This window comes from Ranitomeya imitator, chromosome 1, assembly GCF_032444005.1.
Source record: "Ranitomeya imitator isolate aRanImi1 chromosome 1, aRanImi1.pri, whole genome shotgun sequence".
NCBI lineage: Eukaryota > Metazoa > Chordata > Amphibia > Anura > Dendrobatidae > Ranitomeya > Ranitomeya imitator.
Window position 1 is genome coordinate 738,402,443 of NC_091282.1, and position 15,059 is coordinate 738,417,501.

At 46.0% G+C, this 15,059-nt stretch overlaps 1 protein-coding gene across 1 annotated transcript in view; it reads right to left on the reverse strand.

Moving 5' to 3' along the window:
• The window catches only part of KCNH5 (potassium voltage-gated channel subfamily H member 5), a 649,354-nt gene that overhangs the window by 523,088 nt on the left and 111,207 nt on the right, over positions 1-15,059 (reverse strand). The window contains exon 2 of the mRNA XM_069733797.1: positions 10,239-10,362. Coding sequence (XP_069589898.1) covers positions 10,239-10,362 — 124 coding nt within the window. The remainder of the gene's footprint in view (positions 1-10,238; positions 10,363-15,059) is intronic.

The following is a 15,059-nucleotide window of genomic DNA, read 5'->3' on the forward strand; positions in this document are numbered from 1 at the left end:
TCCAAAGCACACCGCCAGGGCAACGAAGGAGTGGCTTCGTAAGAAGCATTTCAAGGTCCTGGAGTGGCCTAGCCAGTCTCCAGATCTCAACCCTATAGAAAACCTTTGGAGGGAGTTGAAAGTCCGTGTTGCCAAGCGAAAAGCCAAAAACATCACTGCTCTAGAGGAGATCTGCATGGAGGAATGGGCCAACATACTGACAACAGTGTGTGGCAACCTTGTGAAGACTTACACAAAACGTTTGACCTCTGTCATTGCCAACAAAGGATATATTACAAAGTATTGAGATTAAATTTTGTTTCTGACCAAATACTTATTTTCCACCATAATATGCAAATAAAATGTTAAAAAAAACAGACAATGTGATTTTCTGGATTTTTTTTCTCAGTTTGTCTCCCATAGTTGAGGTCTACCTATGATGTAAATTACAGACGCCTCTCATCTTTTTAAGTGGTGGAACTTGCACTACTGCTGACTGACTAAATACTTTTTTGCCCCACTGTATATATAGGGCCCCCATATAATGAGAGAGGTGTTATAAACCACTGACCCTCAGATAACACCTACAGGCACAAAGAGAAAGCGAATACAAAAACAAATGACCCTCAGATAACATCTACAGGCACAAAGAGAAAGCGAATACAAAAACAAATGACCCCTCAGATAACAACTACAGGCACAAAGAGAAAATCTGTCTTTTCTGTTTGTGTAAATAAGGTGTCCATCATTTAGTTAATGGTCAGTAGAGACACAAATAAACAGCTGGGGTGTGTTATAAAACAAAGTTCTGCACTATATGTGTACACTGTGAATAAAAACACAGCTTACAGAATCAAGCTCGAGCTACGTATAAAGTCTAATATAAAACAAATACGGGAATAATATCAAACTATATCAAGCTATATCAAAAGGGGAAATCAAACATAAGGTGACCATCATTTAGTTAATGGTCAGTAGAGACACAAATAAACAGCTGGGGTGCGTTATAAAACAAAGTTCTGCACTATATGCGTACACTGTGAATAAAACACAGCTTACAGAATCAAGCTCGAGCTACGTATAAAATCTAATATAAAACAAATACGGGAATAATATCAGCCTGGATTTGTACAAAAAATAAGCCTGAGACATTAAACATGTGTTATCCCAGAATCAAATTAACAATATCAAACATGGTGCGTTATAAAAACATAAATAAAACACACTGCCCGGGCAAATGACCCTCAGATAACATCTACAGGCACAAAGAGAAAATCTGTCTTTTCTGTTTGTGTAAATAAGGTGACCATCATTTAGTTAATGGTCAGTAGATATGTGTACACTGTGAATAAAACGCAGCTTACAGAATCAAGCTCGAGCTACGTATAAAATTTAATATAAAACAAATACGGGAATAATATCAAACTATATCAAACTATATCAAACTATATCAAACTATATCAAAAGGGGAAATCAAACAAGGAGGGAGAGCTGGCTACCAGCCGTCAGACAAGGGGAGGGGAGGGGTTACACACTTTTGATACACTTTGATAGGGGCGGGGCACCTGTCAGATTGAGTTTGACGAGACATATGGATTATACACTACTGCCTGGTTTCTGCTTTAGCAGAGAGCACCATTGCCTGGTTTCTGCTTTAGCAGAAAGCACCGTTGCCTGGTTTCTGCTTTAGCAGAGAGCACCGTTGCCTGGTTTCTGCTTTAGCAGAAAGCACCGATGCCTGGTTTCTGCTTTAGGAGACAGCACTGTTGCCTGGTTTCTGCTTTAGCAGAGAGCACTGTTGCCTGGTTTCTGTTTTAGCAGAGAGCACCATTGCCTGGTTTCTGTTTTAGCAGAGAGCACCGTTGCCTGGTTTCTGCTTTAGCAGAGAGCACCGTTGCCTGGTTTCTGCTTTAGTAGAGAGCACCGTTGCCAGGTTTCTGCTTTAGCAGAGAGCACCGTTGCATGGTTTCTGCTTTAGCAGAGAGCACTGTTGCCTAGTTTCTGCTTTAGCAGAGAGCACCGTTGCCTGGGTTCTGATTTAGCAGAGAGCACCGTTGCCTGGTTTCTGCTTTAGCAGAGAGCACCGTTGCCTGGTTTCTGCTTTAGCAGAGAGCACCGTTGCCTGGTTTCTGTTTTAGCAGAGAGCACCGTTGCCTGGTTTCTGCTTTAGCAGAGAGCACCGTTGCCAGGTTTCTGCTTTAGCAGACAGCACCGTTGCCTAGTTTCTGATTTAGCAGAGAGCACCGTTGCATGGTTTCTGCTTTAGCAGAAAGCACTGTTGCCTGGTTTCTGCTTTAGGAGAGAGCACCGTTGCCTGGTTTCTGCTTTAGCAGAGAGCACCGTTGCCTGGTTTCTGCTGTAGTAGAGAGCACCATTGCCTGGTTTCTGCTTTAGCAGAGAGCACCATTGCCTGGTTTCTGTTTTAGCAGAGAGCACCATTGCCAGGTTTCTGCTTTAGCAGAGAGCACCATTACCTGGTTTCTGCTTTAGCAAAGCGTACCGTTGCCTAGTTTCTGCTTTAGGAGAGAGCACCGTTGCCTGGTTTCTGCTTTAGCAAAGCATACCGTTGCCTGGTTTCTGCTTTAGTAGAGAGCACCGTTGCCTGGTTTCTGCTTTAGCAGAGAGCACCGTTGCCTGGTTTCTGCTTTAGCAAAGTGCACCGTTGCCTGGTTTTTGCTTTAGCAGAGAGCATCGTTGCCTGGTTTCTGCTTTAGCAGAGAGCACCGTTGCCTGGTTTCTGCTTTAGCAGAGAGCACCGTTGCCTGGTTTCTGCTTTAGCAGAGCGTACCGTTGCCTGGCTTCTGCTTTAGCAGAAAGCACGTTTGCCTGGTTTCTGGTTTAGCAGAGAGCACCTTTGCCTGGTTTCTGCTTTAGCAGAGAGCACCGTTGCCTGCTTTTTGCTTTAGCAGAGAGCACCGCTGCCAGGTTTCTGCTTTAGCAGAGAGCACCTTTACCTGGCTTCTGCTTTAGCAGAGCACACAGTTGCCTGGTTTCTGGTTTAGCAGAGAGCACCATTGCCTGGTTTCTGCTTTAGCACAGAGCACCTTTGCCTGGTTTCTGCTTTAGCACAGAGCACCTTTGCCTGGCTTTCTGCTTTAGCAGAGCACACCGTTGCCTGGTTTCTGGTTTAGCAGAGAGCATCGTTGCCTGGTTTCTGCTTTAGCAAAGCGTACCGTTGCCTGGTTTCTGCTTTAGTAGAGAGCACCATTGCCTGGTTTCTGCTTTAGCAAAGCGTACTGTTGCCTGGTTTCTGCTTTAGTAGAGAGCACCGTTGCCTGTTTTCTGCTTTAGCAGAGAGCACCGTTGCATGGTTTCTACTTTAGCAGACAGCACTGTTGCCTAGTTTCTGCTTAAGCAGAGAGCACCGTTGCCTGGTTTCTGCTTTAGCAAAGTGCACCATTGCCAGGTTTTTGCTTTAGCAGAGCACACCATTGCCTTGTTTCTGCTTTAGCAGAGAGTACCGTTGCCTGGTTTCTGCTTTAGCAGAGTGCACCATTGCCTAATTTCTGCTTTAGCAGAGAGCACCGTTGCCTGGTTTCTGCTTTAGCAGAGAGCACTGTTGCCTGGTTTTTGCTTTAGCAGAGAGCATCGTTGCCTGGTTTCTGCTTTAGCAGAGAGCACCGTTGCCTGGTTTCTGCTTCAACAAAGCGTACCGTTGCTTGGCTTTTGCTTTAGCAGAGCGTACCGTTGCCTGGTTTCTGCTTTAGCAGAGCACACCGTTGCCTGGTTTCTGGTTTAGCAGAGAGCACTGTTGCCTGGTTTCTGCTTTAGCAGAGAGCACCGTTGCCTGGTTTCTGCTTTAGCAGAAAGCACCTTTGCCTGGTTTCTGGTTTAGCAGAGAGCACCTTTGCTTCGTTTCTGCTTTAGCAGAGAGCACCGTTGCCTGCTTTTTTGCTTTAGCAGAGAGCACCGCTGCCAGGTTTCTGCTTTAGCAGAGAGCACCGTTGCCTGGTTTCTGCTTTAGCAGAAAGCACCTTTGCCTGGTTTCTGGTTTAGCAGAGAGCACCTTTGCTTCGTTTCTGCTTTAGCAGAGAGCACCGTTGCCTGCTTTTTTGCTTTAGCAGAGAGCACCGCTGCCAGGTTTCTGCTTTAGCAGAGCACACCGTTGCCTGGTTTCTGGTTTAGCAGAGAGCACTGTTGCCTGGTTTCTGCTTTAGCAGAGAGCACCGTTGCCTGGTTTCTGCTTTAGCAGAAAGCACCTTTGCCTGGTTTCTGGTTTAGCAGAGAGCACCATTGCCTGGTTTCTGCTTTAGCACAGAGCACCTTTGCCTGGTTTCTTCTTTAGCACAGAGCACCTTTGCCTGGCTTTCTGGTTTAGCAGAGAGCACCGTTGCCTGGTTTCTGCTTTAGCAGAGAGCACCGTTGCCTGGTTTCTGCTTTAGCAAAGCGTACCGTTGCCTGGTTTCTGCTTTAGTAGAGAGCACCGTTGCCTGGTTTCTGCTTTAGCAGAGAGCACCGTTGCATGGTTTCTGCTTTAGCAGACAGCACTGTTGCCTAGTTTCTGCTTAAGCAGAGAGCACCGTTGCCTGGTTTCTGCTTTAGCAAAGTGCACCATTGCCAGGTTTTTGCTTTAGCAGAGCACACCATTGCCTTGTTTCTGTTTTAGCAGAGATTACCGTTGCCTGGTTTCTGCTTTAGCAGAGTGCACCATTGCCTAATTTCTGCTTTAGCAGAGAGCACCGTTGCCTGGTTTCTGCTTTAGCAGAGAGCATCGTTGCCTGGTTTCTGCTTTAGCAGAGAGCACCGTTGCCTGGTTTCTGCTTTAACAAAGCATACCGTTGCCTGGCTTTTACTTTAGCAGAGCGTACCGTTGCCTGGTTTCTGCTTTTGCAGAGCACACCGTTGCCTGGTTTCTGGTTTAGCAGAGAGCACCGTTGCCTGGTTTCTGCTTTAGCAGAGAGCACCGTTGCCTGGTTTCTGCTTTAGCAGAGAGCACCGTTGCCTGGTTTTTGCTTTAGCAGAGAGCACCGTTGCCTGGTTTCTGCTTTAGCAGAGAGCACCGTTGCCTGGTTTTTGCTTTAGCAGAGAGCACCGTTGCCTGGTTTTTGCTTTAGCAGAGAGCACCGTTGCCTGGTTTTTGCTTTAGCAAAGAGCATCGTTGCCTGGTTTCAGCTTTAGCAGAGAGCACCGTTGCCTGGTTTCTGCTTTAGCAGAGAGCACCGTTGCCTGGTTTCTGCTTTAGCATAGCGTACCGTTGCCTGGTTTCTGCTTTAGTAGAGAGCACCGTTGCCTGGTTTCTGCTTTAGCAGAGAGCATCGTTGCCTGGTTTCTGCTTTAGCAAAGCGTACCGTTGCCTGGTTTCTGCTTTAGTAGAGAGCACCGTTGCCTGGTTTCTGCTTTAGCAAAGCGTACCGTTGCCTGTTTTCTGCTTTAGCAGAGAGCACCGTTGCATGGTTTCTACTTTAGCAGACAGCACTGTTGCCTAGTTTCTGCTTAAGCAGAGAGCACCGTTGCCTGGTTTCTGCTTTAGCAAAGTGCACCATTGCCAGGTTTTTGCTTTAGCAGAGCTCACCATTGCCTTGTTTCTGTTTTAGCAGAGAGTACCGTTGCCTGGTTTCTGCTTTAGCAGAGTGCACCATTGCCTAATTTCTGCTTTAGCAGAGAGCACCGTTGCCTGGTTTCTGCTTTAGCAGAGAGCATCGTTGCCTGGTTTCTGCTTTAGCAGAGAGCACCGTTGCCTGGTTTCTGCTTTAACAAAGCATACCGTTGCCTGGCTTTTACTTTAGCAGAGCGTACCGTTGCCTGGTTTCTGCTTTTGCAGAGCACACCGTTGCCTGGTTTCTGGTTTAGCAGAGAGCACCGTTGCCTGGTTTCTGCTTTAGCAGAGAGCACCGTTGCCTGGTTTCTGCTTTAGCAGAGAGCACCGTTGCCTGGTTTTTGCTTTAGCAGAGAGCACCGTTGCCTGGTTTCTGCTTTAGCAGAGAGCACCGTTGCCTGGTTTTTGCTTTAGCAGAGAGCACCGTTGCCTGGTTTTTGCTTTAGCAGAGAGCACCGTTGCCTGGTTTTTGCTTTAGCAGAGAGCATCGTTGCCTGGTTTCTGCTTTAGCAGAGAGCACCGTTGCCTGGTTTCTGCTTTAGCAGAAAGCACCTTTGCCTGGTTTCTGGTTTAGCAGAGAGCACCTTTGCTTCGTTTCTGCTTTAGCAGAGAGCACCGTTGCCTGCTTTTTTGCTTTAGCAGAGAGCACCGCTGCCAGGTTTCTGCTTTAGCAGAGCACACCGTTGCCTGGTTTCTGGTTTAGCAGAGAGCACTGTTGCCTGGTTTCTGCTTTAGCAGAGAGCACCGTTGCCTGGTTTCTGCTTTAGCAGAAAGCACCTTTGCCTGGTTTCTGGTTTAGCAGAGAGCACCATTGCCTGGTTTCTGCTTTAGCACAGAGCACCTTTGCCTGGTTTCTTCTTTAGCACAGAGCACCTTTGCCTGGCTTTCTGGTTTAGCAGAGAGCACCGTTGCCTGGTTTCTGCTTTAGCAGAGAGCACCGTTGCCTGGTTTCTGCTTTAGCAAAGCGTACCGTTGCCTGGTTTCTGCTTTAGTAGAGAGCACCGTTGCCTGGTTTCTGCTTTAGCAGAGAGCACCGTTGCATGGTTTCTGCTTTAGCAGACAGCACTGTTGCCTAGTTTCTGCTTAAGCAGAGAGCACCGTTGCCTGGTTTCTGCTTTAGCAAAGTGCACCATTGCCAGGTTTTTGCTTTAGCAGAGCACACCATTGCCTTGTTTCTGTTTTAGCAGAGATTACCGTTGCCTGGTTTCTGCTTTAGCAGAGTGCACCATTGCCTAATTTCTGCTTTAGCAGAGAGCACCGTTGCCTGGTTTCTGCTTTAGCAGAGAGCATCGTTGCCTGGTTTCTGCTTTAGCAGAGAGCACCGTTGCCTGGTTTCTGCTTTAACAAAGCATACCGTTGCCTGGCTTTTACTTTAGCAGAGCGTACCGTTGCCTGGTTTCTGCTTTTGCAGAGCACACCGTTGCCTGGTTTCTGGTTTAGCAGAGAGCACCGTTGCCTGGTTTCTGCTTTAGCAGAGAGCACCGTTGCCTGGTTTCTGCTTTAGCAGAGAGCACCGTTGCCTGGTTTTTGCTTTAGCAGAGAGCACCGTTGCCTGGTTTCTGCTTTAGCAGAGAGCACCGTTGCCTGGTTTTTGCTTTAGCAGAGAGCACCGTTGCCTGGTTTTTGCTTTAGCAGAGAGCACCGTTGCCTGGTTTTTGCTTTAGCAAAGAGCATCGTTGCCTGGTTTCAGCTTTAGCAGAGAGCACCGTTGCCTGGTTTCTGCTTTAGCAGAGAGCACCGTTGCCTGGTTTCTGCTTTAGCATAGCGTACCGTTGCCTGGTTTCTGCTTTAGTAGAGAGCACCGTTGCCTGGTTTCTGCTTTAGCAGAGAGCATCGTTGCCTGGTTTCTGCTTTAGCAAAGCGTACCGTTGCCTGGTTTCTGCTTTAGTAGAGAGCACCGTTGCCTGGTTTCTGCTTTAGCAAAGCGTACCGTTGCCTGTTTTCTGCTTTAGCAGAGAGCACCGTTGCATGGTTTCTACTTTAGCAGACAGCACTGTTGCCTAGTTTCTGCTTAAGCAGAGAGCACCGTTGCCTGGTTTCTGCTTTAGCAAAGTGCACCATTGCCAGGTTTTTGCTTTAGCAGAGCTCACCATTGCCTTGTTTCTGTTTTAGCAGAGAGTACCGTTGCCTGGTTTCTGCTTTAGCAGAGTGCACCATTGCCTAATTTCTGCTTTAGCAGAGAGCACCGTTGCCTGGTTTCTGCTTTAGCAGAGAGCATCGTTGCCTGGTTTCTGCTTTAGCAGAGAGCACCGTTGCCTGGTTTCTGCTTTAACAAAGCATACCGTTGCCTGGCTTTTACTTTAGCAGAGCGTACCGTTGCCTGGTTTCTGCTTTTGCAGAGCACACCGTTGCCTGGTTTCTGGTTTAGCAGAGAGCACCGTTGCCTGGTTTCTGCTTTAGCAGAGAGCACCGTTGCCTGGTTTCTGCTTTAGCAGAGAGCACCGTTGCCTGGTTTTTGCTTTAGCAGAGAGCACCGTTGCCTGGTTTCTGCTTTAGCAGAGAGCACCGTTGCCTGGTTTTTGCTTTAGCAGAGAGCACCGTTGCCTGGTTTTTGCTTTAGCAGAGAGCACCGTTGCCTGGTTTTTGCTTTAGCAGAGAGCATCGTTGCCTGGTTTCTGCTTTAGCAGAGAGCACCGTTGCCTGGTTTCTGCTTTAGCAGAGAGCACCGTTGCCTGGTTTCTGCTTTAGCAGAGCGCACCTTTGCCTGGCTTCTGATTAGCATAGCGCACAGTTGCCTGACTTCTGATTAGCAGAGAGCACCGTTGCCTGGTTTCTGCTTTAGCAGAGAGCACCGTTGCCTGGTTTCTGCTTTAGCAGAGCGCACCTTTGCCTGGCTTCTGATTAGCATAGCGCACCGTTGCCTGACTTCTGATTAGCAGAGAGCACCGTTGCCTGGTTTCTGCTTTAATATAGAGCACTGTTGCCTGTTTCCTGCTTAAACATAATTCTGCTAACTATTGCGACCACAAGAGGGGCAATTTGTCTGCTGCTTATGACGTGAACAGTTGCATTCGAATTTACTCTTAGTAACAATAAGGATACGTTTCCAGGATCAGGAATAGCAGCATTTTGGATGCAACTCACCTGCGCTGCACCAAAAATGCTGTGTTTTACAATACAAGCATGATGGATGGGAACTGTAGAAATCCCATGCCCACTCTGCTTCTATTTTACGTAAACTCAGCCACGGTGCGGGCTTACGAGCCGCAGCATGTCAATTTCTGTTGTGGAGATGCTAGTCTTCAAAACAGATATTTCCACAATAGATATGCATTGGATGCAATAAATTCACATTGTTCAATGAGCACATGTGGATTTCACTGTGTGACTGAACAGAGTTCTTTGGACACAGCGAAAATACAGTCAAAAGTCAAAAGTGCTACTATTTCCTGATCATGGGCACATAGCCTAAGAAGCATAAAGAGCATATACCCTAGAAAATGGTATATTAATATGACATTTCTGATCAATAAGGGATCCTTAACTTCAGGACCACCATGATTATTTGAATGTTGCTGTACTACAGTTCCCATCAACCATCAGTGAGAAAGTTATCATATTTCCTAGCTGTCACAGCATTTATTAATGGGAAAAATTATTTAAATGCTAACAGTAAAAAAAAACCACAATAATATATATATTTTTTAAGTCACTTTTGACTTTAATTAGTAATGTTTTCTAGAAGTTGTAATTTGTGGATGAATCTAAGGCTGGAGTCACACTAGTCTGTAATATGGACGAGGGCTATGCAATAAATAATCGCATAGCACTCAGACCAATGTTAATCTATGGGGCAGTTCATAGCATGCGTTTTTTTCTCGTCCGTATTATGCTTGCGAGTGAAATCGCAGCATGCTGCGATTGTCTGCGTATCTCAGCTGAGAAACGCCAATGCAAGTCAAAGGCGGCGAGAAAAAAACGGACCATGCGTGTGACTTGCGAGAAATTCTCAGGCATTGGGCAGGTGACAGGAATGGCTCAGCCATTATTTGCTCATTTTGCAAGTGTGTGAGAAAATCTCAACACATGGATGAGAAAAAAAGCATCCTGGCACAGCACATAAGATACGGATCACCATACGGAGAACATTTGTGCGATTCTCAGCAGACAAAATCGGACAGATTTTTTTATACATTGTGTGTGACTCCAGCCTAACAGAATATATTACATTTTCCTGAAGCACCTCCACAGTGAAAAAAAGGTATTTCCGTTTCTGCCAGAATCAATAGGCTGATTGTGTAATACTCTCCCTTTTGGTTAATATATCGGGTTCTTAGTGGGGAACCTTCTGCATTAACTTAGATTTTAGTAGTGATGAGCGTTATGGGAAAAGGTGTTATCTGAGCATGCTCGGGTCTTAGCCAAGTGTCTTTGGCGCACTCGAAAAATATGTTCGAGTTCTCGCGGCTGCATGTCTCGTGGCTGTTTGACAGCCGCAACACAGACAGGGATTGTCTAACAAGTAATCCCTGCATGTGTTGTGGCAGTCGAACGGCCGCGAGACATACAGCAGTGGGGACTCGAACATATTATACGAACATGCCGAAGACATCCAGTCAGCACCCGAGCATGCTTATATAATGCCTGGTCCAAGCACGTTTTCTCATCACTAATTTTTAGGCATTTTCTATGAAAATCGGCTTTCGAGAAACTGCTCTCTCCTGGGTTCACGCTCAGCATGATTTTCTTTCCCAAGAATAAAGAAGGAAATATTGTCGCTCACCTGCACGTACTGCTCTTCTGCATGATGTCGGCTCGATGATATCCAGAAAGTTTACAGAATCCGTCATTACTATAAACTACAGGCCAGTCCACAATCTGTGCGTTTCCCAGTAAGAAGCTTGATTCTGTAGGGGGAATAAGATGTAGAATGTCAGATCATTTCTATATGTTCACTGCTGCCTATGAATTAGCAAAATGAGATGTAAAATCCTTTGTAATTTTATAGAGAAGCACATACAGAACAACGTGAAACCCTGGGGCCCCAATGCTAAATCTGTAGAAGAGCCTGGTATTTATGCTGAGTGCCATTTCTAATATTGCTATCTTAAGTAACGGAGGGCCCTTTGATTTCTTTTTGGCACTAGGGCCAAGGTGCAACTGACACACAATTCCACAACTATTGCTACACCCCTGCAATGAAGCCACTGGGCTCTGTGCACTGTCAGGGCGTGGATGCAGATACAACCTGCATGTGTCTATTTAAACTGAAGACTGACGCAATTTTGCAGGACACATGATTTTAAAGAAAATCTGTCACCTGTTTTTTGCTCTTCCATCTGAGTGCACCATGATGTTGGGGCAGAGACCCTGATTCCAGCGATGTATCACTTACTTTACTGGTAAAAACTGATTTATCTGCTGCAGATCTAGTGGTTCTCTAAAAGCAGAGCCATGTATAGCCCCTCCCACATCACTGACTGGCAGCTTTCTATGTACACTGTGCATAGGCAGAAGGCTGCCAATCTGAGGTGGGGGCGTGGTTGGACTACCTGGCAGCAGGTTTACTGGTCCTGGAATACTAGACAAACACATACATGTACACATACTAACACACAATACACACATACTGTATATACAGTGGGGGAAATAAGTATTTGATCCCTTGCTGATTTTGTAAGTATGCCCACTGACAAAGACATGAACAGTCTATCTATAATTTCAAGCAGCAGCATAGCTACTGAGGGGGCAGAGGGGGCCGTCGCCCCGAGCCCCGTCACATGAAGGGGCCCACCGGGAGACATGAGGCAGAACACAGCACAGGAGTGCAGGAAAATGCCTGCTCCCCAGCCTGACAGAGACTGCACGCTCGTAACACAGTGGCCAGTGGCCCTCCCGCACTGTATGCTGCAGGCTTATGACCTGAGGAGCTTCTGTCAGACTGCAATTTGGTGCATGCTCAAATTGGCTCAAGCACGCTGTGCCCTAGTGCCCACTCTGACACTTCCTGGTTCGGCCTCACTGCCTGCAAACATCATCGGTAAGTGGGGATGGAATTTATTAGCTTTATTAAATGAAGCCATGTCATGGTCACTGTGGGGTGAAGGTGAGAGGATGGGGGTATTGTGGGAGCTGAAGTGAGGGAGGGGGACAAAGCAATTGGGGGTGAATGTGAGAAGATGGGGGTATTGTGGGGGCTGAACTGGGGGAGTGGGACAAGGCAATTGGGGCGAATGTGAAAAAATGGGGTATTGTGGAGGCTGAAGTGGGGGAGGGGGCAGGGCACTAGAGGTGAATGTGAGAGGATGGGGTATTGTGGGGGGAGGGGTACAGGGCACTGGGGGTGAGTGTGAGAGGATGAGGGTATTGTGAGGGCTGAGGTGGGTGAGGGGCAACAAGGTACTGGGGGGTTGATTATTATACTGTTTTGTTAGGAGATTATATGCACTCCATTACATGCTCATGGAGTATAATCCTAAAATACTAAGTTTTATTAGACATATGTTAAAAATAGTGGATAAAATACAAAGGCTGCTAAGCTAAATGGGGGGGGGGGGGACAAACAAACTGACTGGATAAAGGGAAAAGTGCATAAATATACACTAATTTTTAGGCAGATATTACAATGATTCAATCTGCAAAGTGCCTAAAGCAAATACTGTACAAAAGGTACACTCTCCAGGCTTTCACAACAGAGAGGATGAATACAGCCAAGCAATAGTGTGGCCCATGGGAAATAAAAAGCACTTGGTCTGCTATGACCTAAAGAGAACCTGTCACCAGGTTTGGCCCGATAAGAGATACGTCCACCACCTTTTGGGGCTGATATACATCATTCTATAATGCTGTATATCTGCCCCCAACCCGACCTGCAAGAGAAGAAAAAAACTTTTATTATACTCACCTGCAAGGTGGTCTGGTCGGATGGACGTCTCTTGTCTTGGTCCGGCGCGCCCCTTCTTCTTTTGTTGCCGCCCTGCTGCTTGCTTTGTGTGGATGACGCGTCTCCTCGGCACCATGCTCCTGTACAGGTGCACTTCTCTGCCCTGTCGAGGGCAGAGCAAAGATCTGCAGTGCGCAGGCGCCGGAAAAAAAGGTCAAAGAGCCCCGCTGCATGCGCACTTCAGTACTTTGCTCTGCCCTCGACAGGACAGAGAGGTACACCTGTGCAGGAGCATTTTATTATAAAATTAATTTCAGCTTGGAATAAATGTCACTTTATGTGACTGCAGACTGCCAAATCATGACAGGGAGCGCCTGCTGCATGAGCCCCCAATATCACTGGCGTTATCAGGTGGTCATGCAACCACGTTTGCTATGTGCATGTGTCCACTAGAAAGGTTTGGTTTCTCTTAATAGAAGAGAATTGAGAGAAGACGAAAGAGTCGTCACACAACCGCCTGCTGACATCACTGATACTGGGGCCATTGTTACTGTACATGGGGGGACTCCGGACATTATTTAATGTTAAGTGGGCATTTAAGAAGCATTATTGTTATAGGGGCACTAAGAGTATTGTCACCATCAAAGTTGCATATGGGGTAATATTACTTTTTAGGGACAAAATGTGGAGGGCACTAGCACAGGGCATTAATATTTTTGGGGGGGATTTTACTATCTCCAAGCCAAAATGTGGCATTATTACTATGTAAGGAGCACAGTGGTGGCATTACTATGTGGGTCGGTAAGAGGAGCACAGTTATTTTACCGCACAGTAGGTGTAGTAATAGGGACACATACGCAACAGCGGCTCAGCATTGGAGTATCATCAGGATGAGGAGTTTGTGCAGGTTGGGAATAGATGGGGACGGTGCAGGAAATTTGAGAAGTCATGTGTGTCTTTGTTGTAATCTCTGTAGACGAGTCCTGTTTGGAGAAGTTGTCACATTGGTCTGGGCCAGATGAAAAAGAAGAATGTCAGCTGTAAGTCACCAACTATAGCTGTACTGTGATCTCTTATATGGTCTGCAGGTCTGGTATCTACCACGATATGGTCTCCATATAGTAATATCAGTGTTCGGTTTTGTATATAGATTTATTTTCAATCACAGTGCGGTCACCTGCTGATGTTCCACTATACTCACAATTAGGGAGCACCACGTAGTTGTAGTCAGGATTATCTGATTAGGGGCCCACTCAGATTTTTCGCCCCCCCCAAGCTGAAACCCTAGCTACACCTCTGATTTCAAGGGTAGGTTAATTTTAACATTGAGAGATAGAATATCAAAAATAAAATCCAGAAAATCACATTACATAAATTATATAAATTTATTTGCATTTTGCAGTGAGAAATAAGTATTTGATCCCTCTGGCAAACAAGACTTAATATTTGGTGGCAAAACCCTTGTTAGCAAGCACAGCAGTCAGACGTTTTTGTAGTAGATGATGAGGTTTGCACATGTCAGGAGGAATTTTGGACCACTCCTCTTTACAGATGATCTCTAAATCATTAAGATTTTGAGTCTGTCACTTGGCAACTCGGAGCTTAAACTCCCTCCATAAGTTTTCTATGGGATTAAGGTCTGGAGACTCGCTATGCCACTCCATGACCTTAATGTGCTTCTTTTTGAGCCACTCCTTGGCTGTATGTTTTGGGTCATTGTCTTGCTGGAAGACTCAGCCACGACCCATTTTTAATGTCCTGGCGGAGGGAAGGATGTTGTCACTCAGGATTTTTCGGTACATGGCTCCATCCATTCTCCCATTGATGCGGTGAAGTAGTCCTGTGCCTTTAGCAGAGAAACACCCCAAAAAGATATTGTTTCCACCTCCATGCTTGACAGTGGGGAAGGTGTTCTTTGTGTCACAGAAAGCATTTCTCTTCCTCCAAACAGAGCGAGTTAAGTTAATGCCAAAGACCTCAATTTTTGCCTCATCCGAGCACAGCACCTACTCCTAATCACTCACAGAATCATCCAGGTGTTCATTGGCAAACTTCAGACGGGCCTGCACATGTCCCTTCTTGAGCAAAGGAACCTTGCGGGCACTGAAGAATTTTAAACCTTTATGGCGTAATGTGTTACCAATGGTTTCTTGGTGACTGTGGTCCCAGCTGCCTTGAGATCATTAACAAGCTCCACCTGTGTAGTTTTAGGCTGATCTCTCACTTCCTCAGTCAGTAGGAACCAGAACTCTTAGGGTATGTGCACACGTCAGGTTTTTTTCCTGACAAAATCCGGAGATTTCTGGCAGAAATTCGCGTTTTTTTCCGCGTGGATTTTTCGCGGTTTTTTCGCGGTTTTTGCGCGGATTTTTTGCGGAATTTTTGCGGTTTTTTTTTTTTTCCCTGAAAGTCATTTTGGCTAAGAAATCCGCAAAAAATCCGCAAAAAGAATGAGCATGTTCATTTTTTTTGCGGAATGCGTTTTTTTTTGCGGTAACAAAATGCATCCATCTGAACAAAAAATCCGGAATGCATTCTAAATGATAGGATGCATATTTTTAGCGTTTTTGATGCGGAATTATAGCGTTTTTATAGCGAAATTCCGCAAAAAAAACGCTAAAAATCCGGACGTGTGCACATACCCTTAATGGTTGGTATAGGATCAAATACTTTTTTCTCACTGCAAAATGCAAATAAATGTATATAATTTATACAATGTGA